Source organism: Geotrypetes seraphini, chromosome 2 (genome assembly GCF_902459505.1).
Source record: "Geotrypetes seraphini chromosome 2, aGeoSer1.1, whole genome shotgun sequence".
NCBI lineage: Eukaryota > Metazoa > Chordata > Amphibia > Gymnophiona > Dermophiidae > Geotrypetes > Geotrypetes seraphini.
Genome location: NC_047085.1, coordinates 7,825,821 through 7,843,217, shown reverse-complemented (window position 1 = coordinate 7,843,217; position 17,397 = coordinate 7,825,821). Strand labels below are relative to the sequence as shown.

General features: G+C 47.7%; 1 protein-coding gene across 2 annotated transcripts in view; it reads left to right on the top strand.

Annotated features, from left to right (window-relative positions):
* NRBP2 (nuclear receptor binding protein 2) overlaps positions 1-17,397 on the top strand; it is a 127,730-nt gene that overhangs the window by 87,714 nt on the left and 22,619 nt on the right. For both annotated transcript variants that reach the window (XM_033933298.1, XM_033933299.1), the window contains exons 10-13: positions 4,137-4,232; positions 5,644-5,776; positions 7,288-7,390; positions 16,209-16,259. In XM_033933298.1, coding sequence (XP_033789189.1) covers positions 4,137-4,232; positions 5,644-5,776; positions 7,288-7,390; positions 16,209-16,259 — 383 coding nt within the window. The remainder of the gene's footprint in view (positions 1-4,136; positions 4,233-5,643; positions 5,777-7,287; positions 7,391-16,208; positions 16,260-17,397) is intronic.

The following is a 17,397-nucleotide window of genomic DNA, read 5'->3' as shown; positions in this document are numbered from 1 at the left end:
GTCGCAGTCTTCCTGAGCCTACTGTGACCCATTTATTCCTGGGCTGTTTTATTCTTTGAGGTAGAGGTGGTAAGTTGGTATGATTTTGTGGAGTGATGGAAGCTGCTTTAATTGTATTCAATTCCTGTTTAAGTTTGCAGAGCTTCTCTTTATTACTGGCAAGTTGAAGACAGATGGGGCAAGCCTTAAGCCTCCAAATAGTATGTCTTGGAATTAAAGCACCACAGTGATTGCATAGAATAAAGGTCATCTTGATTGGTTGTGAAGTGACTTGATTTGAGTAGTCCTGATTATATGGGTCTCTATATATGAATAGTGGTCCCTGGGGTTGGTGGGACTATAAGTAAGACTACTTGTAAGGCAGAAATATAGGCTCTATACCACCTAAAACACAGTATTTTAAACAAAAATGCAGGAAGAGGAAATAAGATTTAACAGAGGAAAGAGAAGGATTTATTTTTTTGTGCTTTTTTATATTTTTTTAGTAAGAAACAGGGAGGAGAAGAGAAATTAAGCAGATATAATGCTGAAAACCAGTCAAAAGAGCAGAATATGAAATGCTGAGTAACTTAGCTTTTAGAAGTTCACAGGGCAGCCTTGTTCACAGCAATGTCCCAAAGATAATGCAATTAACCTTAGAAGTAAAACAGAGCCCCTCCCTTCTCCACCTAATCAGACACAATGGCTAAAAACTAGTGAGTCAGAAATATAGGCTCTATACCACCTAAAACACATTATTTTAAACAAAACTGCAGGTTCTATCAGTGCTACCCTAAAACACAGGATTTATAACAGATTTTCCCTACTTTAGTCACCCTGAGCCACAGGCACCAGAAATATAGGCTCTATACCACCTAAAACACAGTATTTTAAACAAAACTGCAGGTTCTATCAGTGCTACCCTAAAACACAGGATTTATAACAGGATTTTCCCTACTTTAGTCACCCTGAGCCACAGGCACCAGAAATATAGGCTCTATACCACCTAAAACACAGTATTTTAAACAAAACTGCAGGTTCTATCAGTGCTACCCTAAAACACAGGATTTATAACAGATTTTCCCTACTTTAGTCACCCTGAGCCACAGGCACCAGAAATATAGGCTCTATACCACCTAAAACACAGTATTTTAAACAAATACCAGAAAGTATCCCAGAAAGTAACAAGATTCTAAAATCCCAAACAGTAACAACATTCCATGCTACTGATCCAGGGCAAGCAGTGGCTGCCCCCATGTCTTTCTCAATAACAGACTGTGGACTTTTCCTCCAGGAAATTGTCCAAAACCTTCTTAAAACCAGCTACGCTGTCTACTCTTACCATATCCTCTGGCAATGCGTTCCAGAGCTTAACTATTCTCTGAGTGAAACAAAATTTCTTCCTGTTGGTTTTAAAAGTATTTCCCTGTAGCTTCATCGAGTGTCCCCCTAGTCCTTGTAATTTTTGATGGAGTAAAAATTAGCAAAGATAGGTTTAATTCTTCAGACTTATTTCAGACATATTAACGAGCAATTTCTTGGTTCATCAATTTGTTTACAGTACTCCCCCTATATTTGTGGGGGTACTGTTCCAGGAACCCCTGCGAATGTCGAAAAAACCACGAATACGGTTTATAGGCAGGGGAGACAGGAGAAGTCAGCTGGAGAAGCAGGAGAGGGCAGCCGGAGCGCCAGCGAGTGAAGGAAATCACTCACTGTATGTTCCGACCACCTCTTCCTGTACTAAAGTCGGGCCTCACCAATCAGGAGCTGCTTTGACATGTAGATTAGTGATGCCCGACTTTAATACAGGAAGAGGTGGTCGGAGCATACTGCGAGTGAAGGTAGTTTGAGATCATGTCCCAAGAGGTGGGAAAGGGAGGTAGATGAAGGTAGTTCCAGATCGCTACTTCCCAAGAGGTGGGAAAGGGAGGTAGATGGAAGGTAGTTCCAGATCGCCACTTCCCAAGAAGTGGGAAAGGGAGGTAGATGGAAGGTAGTTCCAGATCATCATTTCCTAAGAGATAGGAAGGGAAGTAGATGAAGGTAGTTCCAGATCATCATTTCCCAAGAAGTGGGAATGGAGGTAGATGGAAGGCAGTTCCAGATCGCTACTTCCCTCGAGGTAGGAAAGGGAGGTAGATGAAGGTGGTTCCAGATCATCATTTCCCAAGAGGTGGGAATGGAGGTAGATGGAAGATAGTTCCAGATCGTCATTTCCTAAGAGATGGGAAGGGAAGTAGATGAAGGTAGTTCCAGATCATCATTTCCCAAGAGGTGGGAATGGAGGTAGATGGAAGGTAGTTCCAGATCGCTACTTCCCACGAGGTAGGAAAGGGAGGTAGATGAAGGTGGTTCCAGATCGCCACTTCCCAAGAGGTGTGAAAGGGAGATAGATGGAAGGTAGTTCCAGATCGTCATTTCCTAAGAGATGGGAAGGGAAGTAGATGAAGGTAGTTCCAGATCATCATTTCCCAAGAGGTGGGAATGGAGGTAGATGGAAGGTAGTTCCAGATCGCTACTTCCCATGAGGTAGGAAAGGGAGGTAGATGAAGGTGGTTCCAGATCACTACTTCCCAAGAGGTGGGAAAGGGGGGTAGATGAAGGTAGTTTGAGATCATGTCCCAAGAGGTGGGAAAGGGAGGTAGATGGAAGATAATTCCAGATCGCTACTTCCCAAGAGGTGGGAAAGGGAGGTAGATGAAGGTAGTTCCAGATCATCATTTCCCAAGAGATGGGAAAGGGAGGTGGTTAGAAGGTAGTTCCAGATCGCTACTTCCCAAGAGGTGGGAAAGGGAGGTAGATGGAAGGTAGTTCCAGATTGCTTCTTCCCAAGAGGTAGGAAAGGGAGGTAGATGGAAGGTAGTCCCAAATCATCATTTTCCAAGAGATGGGAAAGGGAGATACATAGAAGGTAATTCCAGATCACTACTTCCCAAGAGGTGGGAAAGGGAGCTAATGATTTCCCACTTTTTTCGTTCTGTTGGAAAAATACAGCGGCCTCTCATAGTGATCCAGCAGGTCAAACACTACATATTAAGACCAGGGTGAGCCCCTTATCCACTCCCTGCTCTAAGGCAATAAAAGTTTTCGTGGACCCATATCACACTCTGAACTTTTTATCCACTTGCTATTGTTCACCCTCAAACTCTTGTACCACTGTCTCACCCACCTGCACCAAAAACAGAATGTCGAAAATAGATCTATAATTTGTACTATCTCCAGGCTCAAGGCCGAGTTTTATGCCTTCTGTGGACAGACGGTCAGAGAGAGGAACATCGGGACTCTCTGCTCCTAAACTGCCCACTCCAGAAGTAGAAGCTATCACAGAATGGACTTGCCTATCCATCACAAATTTTGGAGGGCAGTATAACAGCTCCTATAAGTAGGAGCTTTAGCATCGTCTTTCCTTGAAAGGAGTCCAGGGAGAAGGAGTGGCTATGTTTGCCCATAGGGGGCAGTGCGTAGCCAGGAGTGCTGCATCTTAGATCTTTGTTATTTCCTCCTTTTTCCACTTTGAGGACAAATTTCAAAGCCATATCCTTGAGTAAAATAGTGCTTTACCGCGACAAAATTGTCCACATTTTCCCCACATCTTTTTACCTGCAGTAGCGGGAGGTGTTCCAAGGAGCGGGGTTTAGAATGATGCGTCTAGTTTTATTCTTGACCTGTCTGCTGCCTATGATGCTGTTAATCACAGCTTACTCCTTTCATCTAGTTGCCCCCTATGCCTGGAATAACCCATTTGTCCGCCAAGCCCCTTCCCTTCCCTTGTTTAAAAGCAGACTGAAAACCCCCCTTTTTGATCTTACACCAAGTCAGCCAGTTCCCCTTAACTGTATCCATGACATCCTGTTCGTCTGTCGTGGCTGTTTCGATTGTAAGCTTTTTCGAGCAGGGACCATCTCCTTTGTGACCCTGTACAGCCCTGTGTACATCTGGTAGTTTCTATAGAAATAATAGTAGTAGTCAGAAGAGGTATTGACACAAATTCAGAGCTGTAAATCTCTGAGGAAATACATCCATCTGCTCAACACTCCCCATTCACCTACTTTGGGAACAAATAGAAATTGTTGTGCCAATAAAGTTCTGTGAATCTGAATGCACGATGGACCTGCCCAGTATTGGCTTCAGCCCAATTTTTGCCTTATTCACAGATGGCAGTCTTGGAGATTCAGCGTAATGGAGAGTCCCAAGTCTCTCAAGAAGCTGTATCCCGAGCCACTCAGTCTCTGGAAGATGAAAACATGAGGGTGAGTGATCCCAGGACCACAAGAGAGCGACCCCTCAGGAGAGAGTGATACTGAATGATACTTGTGATGTCAAACTGGACATTGGCCACCTTTTCGAGGACATGTCCAAGGGTCCTGGCACTTTGTCTGGGTGTTGAAAAGATTCCTCAAAATTGCCTGACGAGAGAAAGCAGCAGGGAGTGGGGCTAAGTCGGGATTGGGGGCGGGACTGGAGCTTAATAGGGCGAGGTTGGGTGGAACTGGGCGGACATAGGGGCAGGTCTAGGAGTCTGGAGTTCACTAAAGTGAAATCTGGTAATCTGGTAACCCTATATCAAACTATGTGAGGCAGATTGTCTGCTGCTCAACAGCTGTATGTCACATTTTCCCAGGGTCTATAATGTCACATTTCGCCTTCTTTGATGTCACACTGTCCCAGGGTTCAGTGCTGCTTCCACAGTTTGAAATATCAAACTATCCCTGTGAGTAGGGTGACCATTTTTTAGGCCAATAAAATCCAGACACATGGCCCTGGCCTGCCCAGTTCCACCTTTGGCTTTTCCTGCCTTAGCCCCTCCTAGTTCAGCCCCCACAGTCCTCCTTTCTTCTTCCCTGATAAGCTCCGGTTGCATCTGGAAGGCCTAGAGCATGCATAGATGTATATGACATCATCCACGCATGCTCAGATGCCCTCCAGGTGTGGTCGGAGCTCGTCGGGGCTTTCCAAAACCCAGACAAACTGCCAGGTATAGGAAAGTCTGTCCTGGGCAGTCCTCTAAAAAGAAGACATGTCTGGATTTTCCCAGACGTCTGATAACCCTACCTGTAAGGGCAGGTGGATTATAGGCTCTGATGTTCCACTATGATGTCATAGTCTTTGTGATGTCACAGTGTGATGTCAAACTAGGGTTACCAGATGTCTGGATTTCCTTGAACATGTCCTCCTTTCAAGGACATGTCTGGGGATCCGGACGACTTTTCAAAACCTGTCACTTTGGGTTTTGAAAAGCTTCCGACGTTGATAGGGCATCCGCGAACATGCGGATGCAATGTGGTGATGTCACGTGCACACCCGTGATGTCACCATGTCGCATCCGCAGATGTACGGATGCTATCTGGACGCACGTACAGGTTAAAGGGGTGGGGCTTGGGCAGGGCGTGAGGCAGGCAGAACTGGGCGAGCCTGGAGGAGTGGCTGTTGGTCTGGATTTTCCTTCTGGTAACCCTATGTCAAACTATCCCCAGATCTACCTCTGCTGTTCCCAGGCTCTATGATGTCACGCTAGTCCGACAGTTCCTACACATCATAGGCTCTGTGACATCATAAGTCTCTCCAGAATTCAGACTGAGTAACACGCTCTGTGGTGTCACCCTGTCACCAGGACTCTCCCTGATTTCACCTTCTATCCTATCCTTCTGTCTCCATCTACAGGAATTCATTCTGAAGTGTCTATCGCTGGAAGCCGACAAGAGGCCAACAGCGTACAACCTCCTCTTCCACCGTGTGCTTTTTGAGGTTCATTCACTGAAGCTCCTGGCTGCCCACTGCATCCTACATAACCAGTGTAAGTCATCCACCGATTGACAGTAACCCTAAATGTCAGGAGAAAAACAGGGAAAAGGGAGCATGAAAGAAACATCTAAATGCTTGACAAGTTTCAGTAAAGTGCAGGAAGGGGGACGTTTCCTTAGAAAATGTAAAAGTGGCACAAATGTGTCCAGTGTTTCTGCTGATGAGGACAAACAGGAGGAATGTGTTTGCATCGGAGACACTCACTAACCGGAGGGTCTGTTTCAGGAGTGATTTGGCTATAAAATATCATGAGCTCTGGAGTAGAGAGCTGCATGGAAATGGGGACGACCGGGATCCCGCGGGTTCCCCCTTCAGGTTGCGGAGATCCCATGGGCACACACCCTCGGGTCACGGGGATCCCGTGGGGACGCCCCCTCGGGTCATGGGGATCCTGCGGGGTTGGAGGCGGCTTGAGCCGAGAGGCTCATCTTCTTTTCCTGCCTGCAACACGCCACACATAGCTAACTCGGAAGTCTTTCCACGGAGGGAAGGCTTTGCGTCAGTCAAGTGCAGCTTGCAGGGATCTTCTCAGAACAAGGCTTTTTAATCTCCCTACCAAAGGCTCCATAGAAGCTGACTTTTGATTGTTTTCTGAGGGAATAGAAAAGGAGAATTGGGCATGGGTGGACAGCAACAGAAGGATTTACATAAGATGGGAAAGCGGAAAAAAGAAACTAGGACCAACTTGATGGAAAAATAAGTCTCCAGACAACAAATGTAAAAACTGGAATTTTTGACTAATATATGTCAGCTTTGGGAAATGTATATAGCAGATATCTTTGTATTGTGTTCAAAAGAAAAGGAAATGCATTTCTGGTTTTATTTCTACAGTGTTGAAGTACTTGTTGACCCTTGCTGTGACTGGTGGGGATCCCCAAGCACCGCCAGCAGAGGACCTCCTCTAGAGATGGCCAGAACTCCCCTCTACCAAGCGCAGCAGTCGCTGGCAGCATCCATGAGCCACTGAGGTGCCAGCATCTGTGACTCAGGGACGCTACTGCTGCCTGCCAAGCTTGGCAAAAGGGACCCCCGGCCAACTGCAAAAGAAGTCCTCAGCTGACAGCTTGGGGGTTCTCATCAGCTGAGTATTTATATTTTATATTTACATTAGAGGCTCTAGTTAGTAGAAACCCGTTTACAAAGTATGTATTCTTCCCAATTAATATTTCCAAATTAATAAAGTCTCTTTGCTTATTTGTAAATGGGTCTCTACCAGAGCCTTTAATTCAGTAGCATAATTAAATGAAATAACTACTTCTGAAGTTTATGGGGATGGGCTTGCCTCCTAGCGGGGATGGATTTGATTCTACCGGGGACGGGTTTGATTTCTATCCCTGCACAGCTCTCTATTACACCCTCTTGCCTTTTACAGATCTAATTCTCTTTGAATTCTTTCACCATTTTTACTCCCAATCCCTTTAGTGATTTTCCTAGAGGTTCCCTCAGAAAGCTTCATTGCTCCCAAGGGCTCCCTTAGCTCATCTTTTCTCTGTGTTTCTGTAGATTTAATACCCGAGAGCTGGTTGGAGGCGGGAACCAAAGTGATTGATCAGAGCACTGTCATCGCAGAGATCAGAAGGAAATACAAGCCTGTGGTAGCGTGGAGGTGAGTGGCTGAGAAATACATATCTAAATCAGCCTGGATATGTTCAACAGGGGAGAATGTGGGGCAGTGGTTAGAGCTACAGCCTCAGGACCCTGAGCTTGTGGGATCAAATCCCATGCTGCGCCTTGTCACCTTGGGCAAGTGTCCCAGTTACATTGGATAGAGTGAGTCCACCAGGACAGATAGGGAAAATGCTTGAGTACCTGAATGTAAACCACTTTGGTCGATCAAGCATCGTCCCTACTAAAAAATACCATCACCGAAGCGCTGAATCTCTTCATTCCACAGATAACCAAAGGAAGGAATAGGAACAAAAGAGAACCAGCTTGGCTAACTAAAGAGGTGAAGGATGCAGTAAGGGAAAAGAGGAACTCTTTTAAAAAATGGAAACGGGAACGAACAACGGAGGCATGGAACAGTCACAAGGTCGACCAAAAGAAGTGTCACAAGGCGGTAAAAGACGCCAAAAAGGTCTATGAGGAAAAGATAGCGCAAGAAGCCAAAAACTTCAAGCACTTTTTTAGATACATAAAGGGGAAAAAACCAGCATAGGAGGCAGTGGGCTCTCTCGACGACCAAGGAAGAAAAGGGTGCATCAAGGAAGACAAACAGATTGCAGATAGGCTAAACTCATTCTTTGCATCGGTCTTTACCAAGGAGGACACTGCATCAATGCCCGTAACAGGGAAAGTATTCAAGGGAGGAATTGAGGAAAGCCTCACCACAGTGAATGTGGACTTGGACATGATATACAATCAGATCGACAAACTAAGAAGTGACAAATCCCCTTGACCAGATGGAATACACCCGAGAGTGCTGAAGTAACTTAAGATAGAAATCGGAGAGCTATTACAATCCCTAGCTAATTTGTCAATTAGATCTGGGCAAATACCAGACGACTGGAAAATAGCAAATGTAATCCCAATCTTCAAAAAGGATCGAGAGGAGAACCAGGCAACTATAGACCTGCGAGTCTTACATCGGTGCCTGGGAAGATGGTTGAAGCACTAATCAAGGATAGCATAGTGCAACACCTAGAAAATCACGATCTGATGAGAGCCAGTCAACACGGCTTCAGGAAGGGGAAGTCATGTTTGACGAATTTACTTCAATTTTTTGAGAAGGTGAGCAAACATATGGACAGCGATGACCCGGTGGACATAATATACTTGGACTTCCAGAAAGCGTTCGACAAGGTTCCACACGCTAGGCTTCTGAGGAAACTACAAAGCCATGGAATAGAAGGGGATATACTAAAATGGATAGGCAAATGGCTGGAGAACAGATTGCAGAGGGTAAGCATAAATGGGAAGCTCTCGGACTAGGAAAAGGTGACAAGCGGTGTGCCCCAAGGTTCGGTTCTTGGGCCCATCTTATTCAATATCTTCATAAATGACCTGGAAGAGGAAACATCAAGTAATATAATCAAGTTTGCATAAGAACATAAGCAGTGCCTCCGCCGGGTCAGACCATAGGTCCATCCTGCCCAGCAGTCCGCTCCCGCGGCGGCCCAAACAGGTCACGACCTGTCTGAATCTCCAGAAGGGGCCCCCTTGCCACCTTGGTTTCTCATTGAAGTCCTATCTTCCCATTGTAGTCCTAACCCTCCGGTCTTGCACATTCACGACTTAGTTGGGTTTCCATACTTATTACCTGGTTTGCTTTCTATACTTGTATTACATCCCAGCACCTCTCTCAGTATCCCACGATCCCTTTATCCCTCAGGAATCCATCCAATCCCTCTTTGAATCCTTGTACCGTACTCTGCCTGATCACTTCCTTCGGTAGCGCATTCCAAGTGTCCACGACCCTTTGGGTGAAAAAAAACTTCCTTGCATTTGTTTTGAACCTATCTCCCTTCAGTTTCTCCGAATGCCCCCTCGTACCTGTTGTCCCCTTCAGTCTGAAGAATCTGTCCCTATCCACCCTCTCCATGCCCCTCATGATCTTGAAGGTCTCTATCATATCTCCCCTGAGCCTCCTTTTTTCAAGAGAGAAGAGCCCCAGCCTATCCAACCTCTCGGCGTATGGGCAGTGTTCCAGCCCTCTTACCAGTTTCGTTGCTCTCCTTTGGACTCTCTCAAGTACCGCCATGTCCTTCTTGAGGTACGGCGACCAATATTGAACGCAGTATTCCAGATGTGGACGCACCATCGCTTGATACAATGGCATGATGACTTCCCGCGTCCTGGTTGTTATGCCCCTCTTTATGATGCCCAGCATCCTGTTGGCTTTTTTCGAGGCTGCTGCGCACTGTGCAGATGGCTTCAGTGATGCATCTACCAGCACACCCAAGTCCCTCTCAAGACCGCTGTCTCCCAACAATGCCCCCCCCCAATTTGTAGTTGAACAACGGATTCTTTTTCCCTATATGCATGACCTTACATTTTTCCACGTTAAAGCGCATTTGCCATTTGTTTGCCCAGTCTTCCAGCTTGTCCAGATCCCTTTGCAGGTCCTCACACTCCTCCCTGGACCTAACTCTGCCGCACAGTTTGGTATCGTCTGCAAATTTTATAACCTCGCACTTTGCCTCCTTTTCTAGGTCATTGATGAATATGTTGAAGAGTAACGGCCCCAGCACCGATCCCTGTGGCACACCGCTCGTGACTCCCCGCCAGTTAGAATATTGGCCCTTTACTCTGACCCTCTGCAGTCTACCCGACAACCAGTGCTTGATCCATCTGTGCACATCCCCTCCCACCCCGTGGTTCCACAGCTTCCTAAGCAGCCTTTCATGTGGCACCTTGTCGAAAGCCTTTTGAAAATCGAGGTAAATGATGTCTATGGGTTCCCCATTGTCCACCCGACTGCTTATTCCCTCAAAGAAGTACAGAAGGTTTGTTAGGCATGACCTTCCCTTACAGAATCCGTGCTGGCTTGTTCTCAGTAGGCCATTTCTCTCGATGTGCTCGTAAATGCCGTCCTTGATCATAGCTTCCACCATTTTCCCTATTATTGAAGACAGGCTCACTGGCCTGTAGATCTCGGGGTCACCCCTCGATCCCTTCTTGAAGATGGGTGTGACATTTGCCAATTTCCAGTCCTCTGGTACCTCTCCAGTTTTCAAGGATAGGTTGCAAACATGTTGGATTGTGCCCACTATTTCTTGTCTTAGTTCCTTCAGAACCCTTGGGTGGATCCCGTCTGGGCCCAGTGATTTGCCGCATTTTAACCTGTCTATCTGTTTGAGGACATCCTCCTTACTTACCTCTATGTGCTCCAATTTTTCAGCCTGTTCCCCACTCATGAGCTCCTCTGAGTCCGGTATATTAGATGTGTCTTCTCTCGTGAAAACCGACGAAAAGAACGTGTTCAACCTCTCAGCTACCTCTTTATCCTCCTTAATCACTCCCTTCCTATCCCCATCGTCCAACGGCCCCACCTCTTCTATCGCTGGTCGCTTCCCCTTAACGTAACTGAAGAATGCCTTGAAGTTTTTCGCCTCCCTGGCCAGCCCCTCTTCGTATTTCCCTTTTGCTTTTCTAACCTCTCGGTGGCATTCCTTTTGGCATTTCCTGTGCGCCTGGTGATTTTCCTCCGTTGGGTCCTTTTTCCATCTCCGGAAGGATACTTTTTTGTCATTTATTGCCCTCTTTACTTCAGTTGACATCCAAACCGGGTCCTTTGATCGCTTGTTCTTGCAGCCTTTCCTGAAACTGGGGACGTACATTCTTTGTGCTTCCTGCAGGGTGTCCCTGAATAGGGTCCAGGTGCTTCCTACAGTCTCCATCCTAAAGATGTTTCTGAGCTTCCTCCCCACCATTTTCCTCATAGCAACATAGTTCCCTTTACTGAAGTTGAGCGCAGTTGTTGCGGTCCTCCTTACTATGGGTGTCCCCCTTTCTAATGTGAATCTGATCGTGTTGTGGTCACTGTTGCCTAGTGGTCCTCCCACTTCTACCTCTCTTGCAGGCCCCCCTAATCCGTTTAGGATGAGGTCAAGAGTAGCACCCCCTCGCGTCGGTTCCCTGACTAGTTGCTCCATGAAGTAGTCCCTCACAGCTTCTACAAATCCTGTTTCCCTAGTGCAGTTGGAGTGACCCGTACTCCATTCTATCCCCGGGTAGTTGAAGTCCCCCATCACTGTTACACTTCCAGTCCCGCATTCCTGTCTCAGTTCAGTTTCCAAGTCGTGTCCGACTCCTTCTGGCGTACCAGGTGGGCGATAGTACAGCCCCAGTTTTATGCCTGCACCCTTGTTTCCCGGCAATTTAATCCATAGTGATTCCAGCCCCTCTGCCTTCGTTGCCATATCCATCCCGACCGAGTAGATAGAGTCCTTTACATATATTGCTATGCCTCCCCCCTTTTTGTGGGTCCTGTCCCTCCTGTAGAGCTTGTACCCCGGCAGCGCCACATCCCATTGATTCTCCTCTGTCCACCATGTTTCTGTAATTCCAATTATATCCAGGTCCTCCCCCTTGGCCATGACCTCTAGTTCACCCATCTTGGCCATGAGGCTTCTTGCATTTGCGTATAAGCACTGCAGGTCCCGTCGTTTTTCCTCCATCTCCGCGTTTACCTGGGCCGCCTCCCCTTGAATTTTGGGCAGTTCTCCTGTTTCCTGTGCTTCTACTTTGCCATCAGCCTTTACCCTCGTAGCTTTCGGCTTCTCCACTTTCCCACCACCCCACTTCCCCGCTTTTCCTCTGGGTTTTCTAGCCCTACCTGCCCCCTCTTGGGCTATCATCCCTTGAGCCTCAGTTTGATCCCCTTCGCCTTGTGGCACCCCTATATTGCCCTCAGCTTTTGCCCTCGTGCCACCCAGACCCCCTGTGTCTCCATGCCCCTTAGTCTCCTCCCAGCAAGCTCCCTTTACCTGATGTTTCCCTCGCTGTCTGATCATAAGATCCACCGGTCTCTCTACTTCCTCCTTACAGTCATCCCGTTCAGCATCTGTTCTGGATACCGTTGTCCGAAGCGTCAACATCAGATCAGCTGTCGGCTTTCCCCCTCTCCTCAGTTTAAAGCCCTCTCGATCTCCTTTCTCACATTGGCTGCCAGTAGTCTAGTTCCCGCTGTGCTCAGGTGCAGGCCGTCCCGCCGGTAGAGTTTACTCTTTCCCCAGAAGGACGTCCAGTTCCTCACAAAGTGGAAGCCCTCCTCCTGGCACCATCTCCTCAACCATGCATTCACAGCCTGGAGGTCTGCTTGTCTCTTTGCATCTGCTCTCGGTACAGGCAGGATATCTGAGAATGCAATCCTCCGGGTACTCCGCTTCAGCTTTCGTCCCAGGACCATGAACTGGTCAGTCAGTGTGGCCATGCTGAAGTTCCTCCGGCTCACATCATTCGTTCCGACGTGGATTATCACCGCAGTCTCCTCTGTCTCTGCTCCGTCCAGGATCTGCTCGATCCTATCAGTGATGTCTCGTGTCTTGGCCCCTGGGAGACAAGTCACTAGCCGGTCCTCCCTTCCTCCAGCTACGTGACTATCTACCTCTCTCAAGATCGAGTCTCCCACCACAATAGCAGACTTCCCTTTCCTCAGCAACCTCCTCTGTCTCAGGACCGTGTCCTTGGTGTAGTGCGGCGTCTCTCCCTCGGGGTCCCGGTGAGCCGCGGTCTCCTCCTCTTGCGTGGTTCCTCCGCTAGGTCCTTCCCTGGTTTCGCCTTGTGGATCCTGGGTCTCGTCCGCCGACATCCGTCTGTGCAGCTGCTGGTCCTGGTCCTCCACCTTCCTATAGGCCTCATCGATGAATCTCTCAAGGTCCCTCACCTGGTCCACAATGGGGCCTGCTCCGTCTATGTCCTTGGTTGACCAGCTCGTCTGCTCTGTGGTGCGCAGTCCCTCCAGTCCCTCCAGTTCCTGGACCCTGGCCCTCAAACTGCCGACCTCCATCCTCAGGCTTTCCAGTTCCTGACATCGACTGCATATGTATTCCCGCCTTCCCAAGGGGAGGTAGTCGTACATATTGCACTCTGTGCGGTATACCGGAAAGTACCTCTGGGATCCTGGGTCCTCCATCGCTCTCGTGAAGTGCTGGTGTGCTCCTGCTGTGGGTAAGAGAGAGAGAAAAGAGAAAGAGAAAAAGAAAAAAGAAGAGAAAAGAAGTGAATTACTTGGCATTTCTTGCTCCCTCGCAAGGCTCCTTCGCAAAGGCGTTCTCGCTAAGGCGAGCACCTTCGCCGCGCGCCTTCGCCGCGCGCCGAACGGCTGCGCGCCGTTGTCTCCTCCCCTTTTATGGGGGGAGTTAGTCTGGTGACGTCGGGGGGTAGGCGGAGCTAACTCTCGCCTCTTCCCCTCTCCGTGTACCGTCTGCCTCTCTCCCGGTCTGCTCCGCTACTCAGTTCCTCTCTCCGCTCCACTCGCCGCCCTCTCTGTCCTCTCTCCGCTTCACTGCCTCCTCCGCTCTGCCTCCACTCTCTCCTCCGCTGCCTGCTCCCTCCTCTCTCGCCCTGCTAGCCCTCTCTCCAGTTCATTCTCCTCCCTGCACCGGCCTCGCTGTCTCCTCCGCTCTGCCCTCTGCTAGCACTCTCCTCTAGCCGCACGTAGCCACGTGCTCACCAGGCTCAGCTCGCCCTGCAACTCCTTGGCTGGCCCAGAAGACACTAAACTGTGTTGGACAGTTGGGTCACACATGGACAGCGAAGAACTCCAGAGAGATTTGAACCGGCTAGAGAAGTGGGCGGAAAAGTGGCAGATGAAGTTTAATATAGAAAAATGCAAAGTGATGCACTTGGGCAGGAAAAACAAGGAACGTGAATATAAAATGTTAGGTGTGACATTGGGCAAGAGCGAACAAGAAAGGGACCTGGGGGTACTGATAGTCAGGACCCTGAAGCCATCGGCTCAATGTGCAGCAGTGGCAAATAAAGCAAACAGGATGTTGGGCATGATAAAGAAGGGAATCACGAGTAGATCGGCGGATGTCATAATGCCGCTTTACAGAGCAATGGTCAGACCACACTTGGAATACTGTGTCCAACACTGGTCTCCCTACCTAAAGAAGGATATAACCCTGCTGGAGAGGGTGCCGAGGCGAGCCACGAAGCTAGTAAAGGGTATGGAGAATTTGAGCTACGAAGAATGCCTCGGGAAACTGGGCTTGTTCACCCTGGGGAAGAGAAGACTGCGAGCGGATATGATAGAGACTTTTAAAATAATAAAAGGATTCGACAAAATAGAGCAAGAAACACCATTATTCACGTTGTCAAATGTGACTCGGACAAGAGGTCATGGACTGAAACTGAGGGGCAGCAGGCCCAGGACAAATGTCAGGAGGTTCTGTTTCACACAACGAATGGTGGACGCTTGGAATGCTCTCCCGGAGGAGGTTGTGACGGAAACCACCATTCTAGGTTTCAAGCGCAAGTTAGATGCACACCTTCTTGCAAATCACGTTGAGGGATACAGGTAAAACAGGGTCTTCATCAGAGAGCACCTGGCTTGGCCTCCGCGTGTGCGGGTCGCCGGACTAGATGGACCTAGGGTCTGATTCGATGAAAGCATTTCTTATGTTCTTATGTTAAATAAATTGTGCCGGCCAGGTCCTTTAGCAGTGCTGGTCTAACTCTGATGTGCTGCAGAGTGGCTCAGGGGGGCAACTTAAGAACATACAATTACACGCAGAGGTCATTCAAATAACAGAATATGCATTTGTATGTGAGCATATACAAGGGATCTTCAAAACATTCATTTTTGAAACACTATTAAATATCTCCAAAGCAAATTACATCCCTTTTCCATGTAATCGCCCTATTTTGCCCGACTGACTAGTCACATGACATTCAATGACACGCCCTCTTGCCACTTCTCCCACCCCATTTCCTGCAAAAATATGAAAGTGCAGAAACGTTTTGAAGAACCCTCGTATAAACCATACAAGCCAAAAATAAAACCTAAGTGCTATTTTCTAACTTCACACGTTTTACTAGCAGTGCATCCGAGGGTTCAGTACTCTGCTATGTGCATCTCTCTGGCACTGAAGTGCACACCGAGGGCATAGAAAGACCATATGGCCCATCTAGACTGCCTAATCATGCCATCTACTATAGGTGCATATTTTCAATGTTAAACTAGTGTGAGTGCTCTATAATGGAAAATAGGCAGGTACGCTCCTTGGTAGAATGGATGGGCTCGTATTGCCCCAGTGTGTATATTCTTACCCCTTGCTGTATATATTGTGATGCTGTGATAGTAACATAGTAAATGACGGCAGATAAAGACCTGAACGGTCAATCCAGTCTGCCCATTAGTCAGACCCATTACAAATACATGATTAATTTAAGTTGTTTCTTCTTTGATATTTCTGGGCCGTAGACCGTAAAGTCCACCTGGTATTGTCTTAGGTTCCAAATGCTGAAGTTGCCGTCCAAACTCACTCCAGCCTAGCCAACCATCCCGTTGTTTGCCGGACATCTACCATAAAGTCTAGCCAGTAACATCCTCATGTTCCAAGTTAGTGGAGTTCCCATTGATGCCCTCCCCAGCCCAATCCTACACCAAATCACCACATAAGGGACATGGACTGTGCAAGTCTGGCCAGTACTGGACTTAGCTCTTTAATTGTATTGCGATAAGTCCTTTTCACAGGGTGGAGGGATTGGCACTGGCTGGTATTGGAAGATTAGGTTCTTACCTCAGTAATCTGAGTCCTGGACCAGTGGGTTATGTATCTTTACCCACAAGGGAATGCCGAAGACATCATCTACTTTTTTGTCTCTGCCTCCTTGTGTCACCCATGGGTTATTTTTTTATTACATCCATGCAAATAGGGTCAGAACAGAGCATGTTATGAGGTTAACAACTACTCATATTCTCTCTCTCTCTCTTTTCCTTATCAAATTGTCTCTCTCTCATCTCTGGGTTCCAGATACTCACAAGTGTCATCTCTAGAGCTGGACAAATTTCTGGATGATGTCAGGTAAGGAAAACTGAGACAGCCAGAAGTTGTCTTAGAGATGCCTAGAACTTGTGAGAGAAAAAAAGAGACACTAGACCCCATCCTGGGACCGTCTCTTGCATGTTTAATGTACAGCCCTGTATACAACTGGCAGTGCTATAGAAATGATAAATAAGAGAGGAGGATATGTTAAGAGCTGTAAAAGAAATTCAGGGGTCTTACACCTGGAGCAGGGAGTCTGTTTTATTCTGGTTTTGAAGCTGTACTTGCAGGATTCGTTTTAACACTGGGTGAGAGCTCCCTCCCAGAGTCTCTGTTTGGGGATGCCTCAGAGAAGAGGGAGAACTGTCTCTCTCCACAGGGGAGTATGGGTCATGTGGGGGGGGGGGGGGGGGGAAGGAGACCCTAGCTGCCTTGACAAGGGAGTGTGAGTTATGTGGGGGGTATTTTAGCTGTCACTTCAGGGGTGTCTCAGAAATGGAAGCTCTTTCTTCAGGAGATGTCTCTGAGTCAGGGTTCAGGTAGGGTGGGATTGTTCCTTGTTACCGCATGGTGGAGAGACAGTCCTATGACCAGTCATGTGTGCTATAAAAGCATCCTCTTTATTTAACCGCCCTGGTCTTGCTGCTCACTGACGGCTTAGCCGATGGTCTTGGCCAAGAGGCAAGAGATTCACTTCGCTTTATTGACATGTACGTTTTTTTCCAGACCAGGGCTCATCAACCTTTTTAAAGCAAAGAGCCATCTTATCCTAAATGTTTGACCCAAGATTTACAAAGAGCTGCAACGGGTAGAGAAGAGGGTTTGAGATGCAATTTTTTAAGTGATATGCATTTAACACAAAAACAAAACTTCAAGTACTTACAGAAAATAAAGGAAAACAATCCAATCAAACTTTTGACACTGGTTTTCCTCACAGAGTTGGTTTTTCTCCATTTCTCCCTCCCCTCCACCCAAAAAGGGTGCCACATAGGCATTTCACCAAATTCCCTTACAGGTATGGTGAGCCCCCCTCAACCACCCCCCAAGCCCACTATATCCACCTGTCTACAGCCCCAATAGCCCTGATTCTTACCTGGATACTTAATGTGGGACCATGTCCAGGCACCAGCACTGGCTATCTGAACCTCTCCAATTAGCTATGAGAGCATTGGCACGG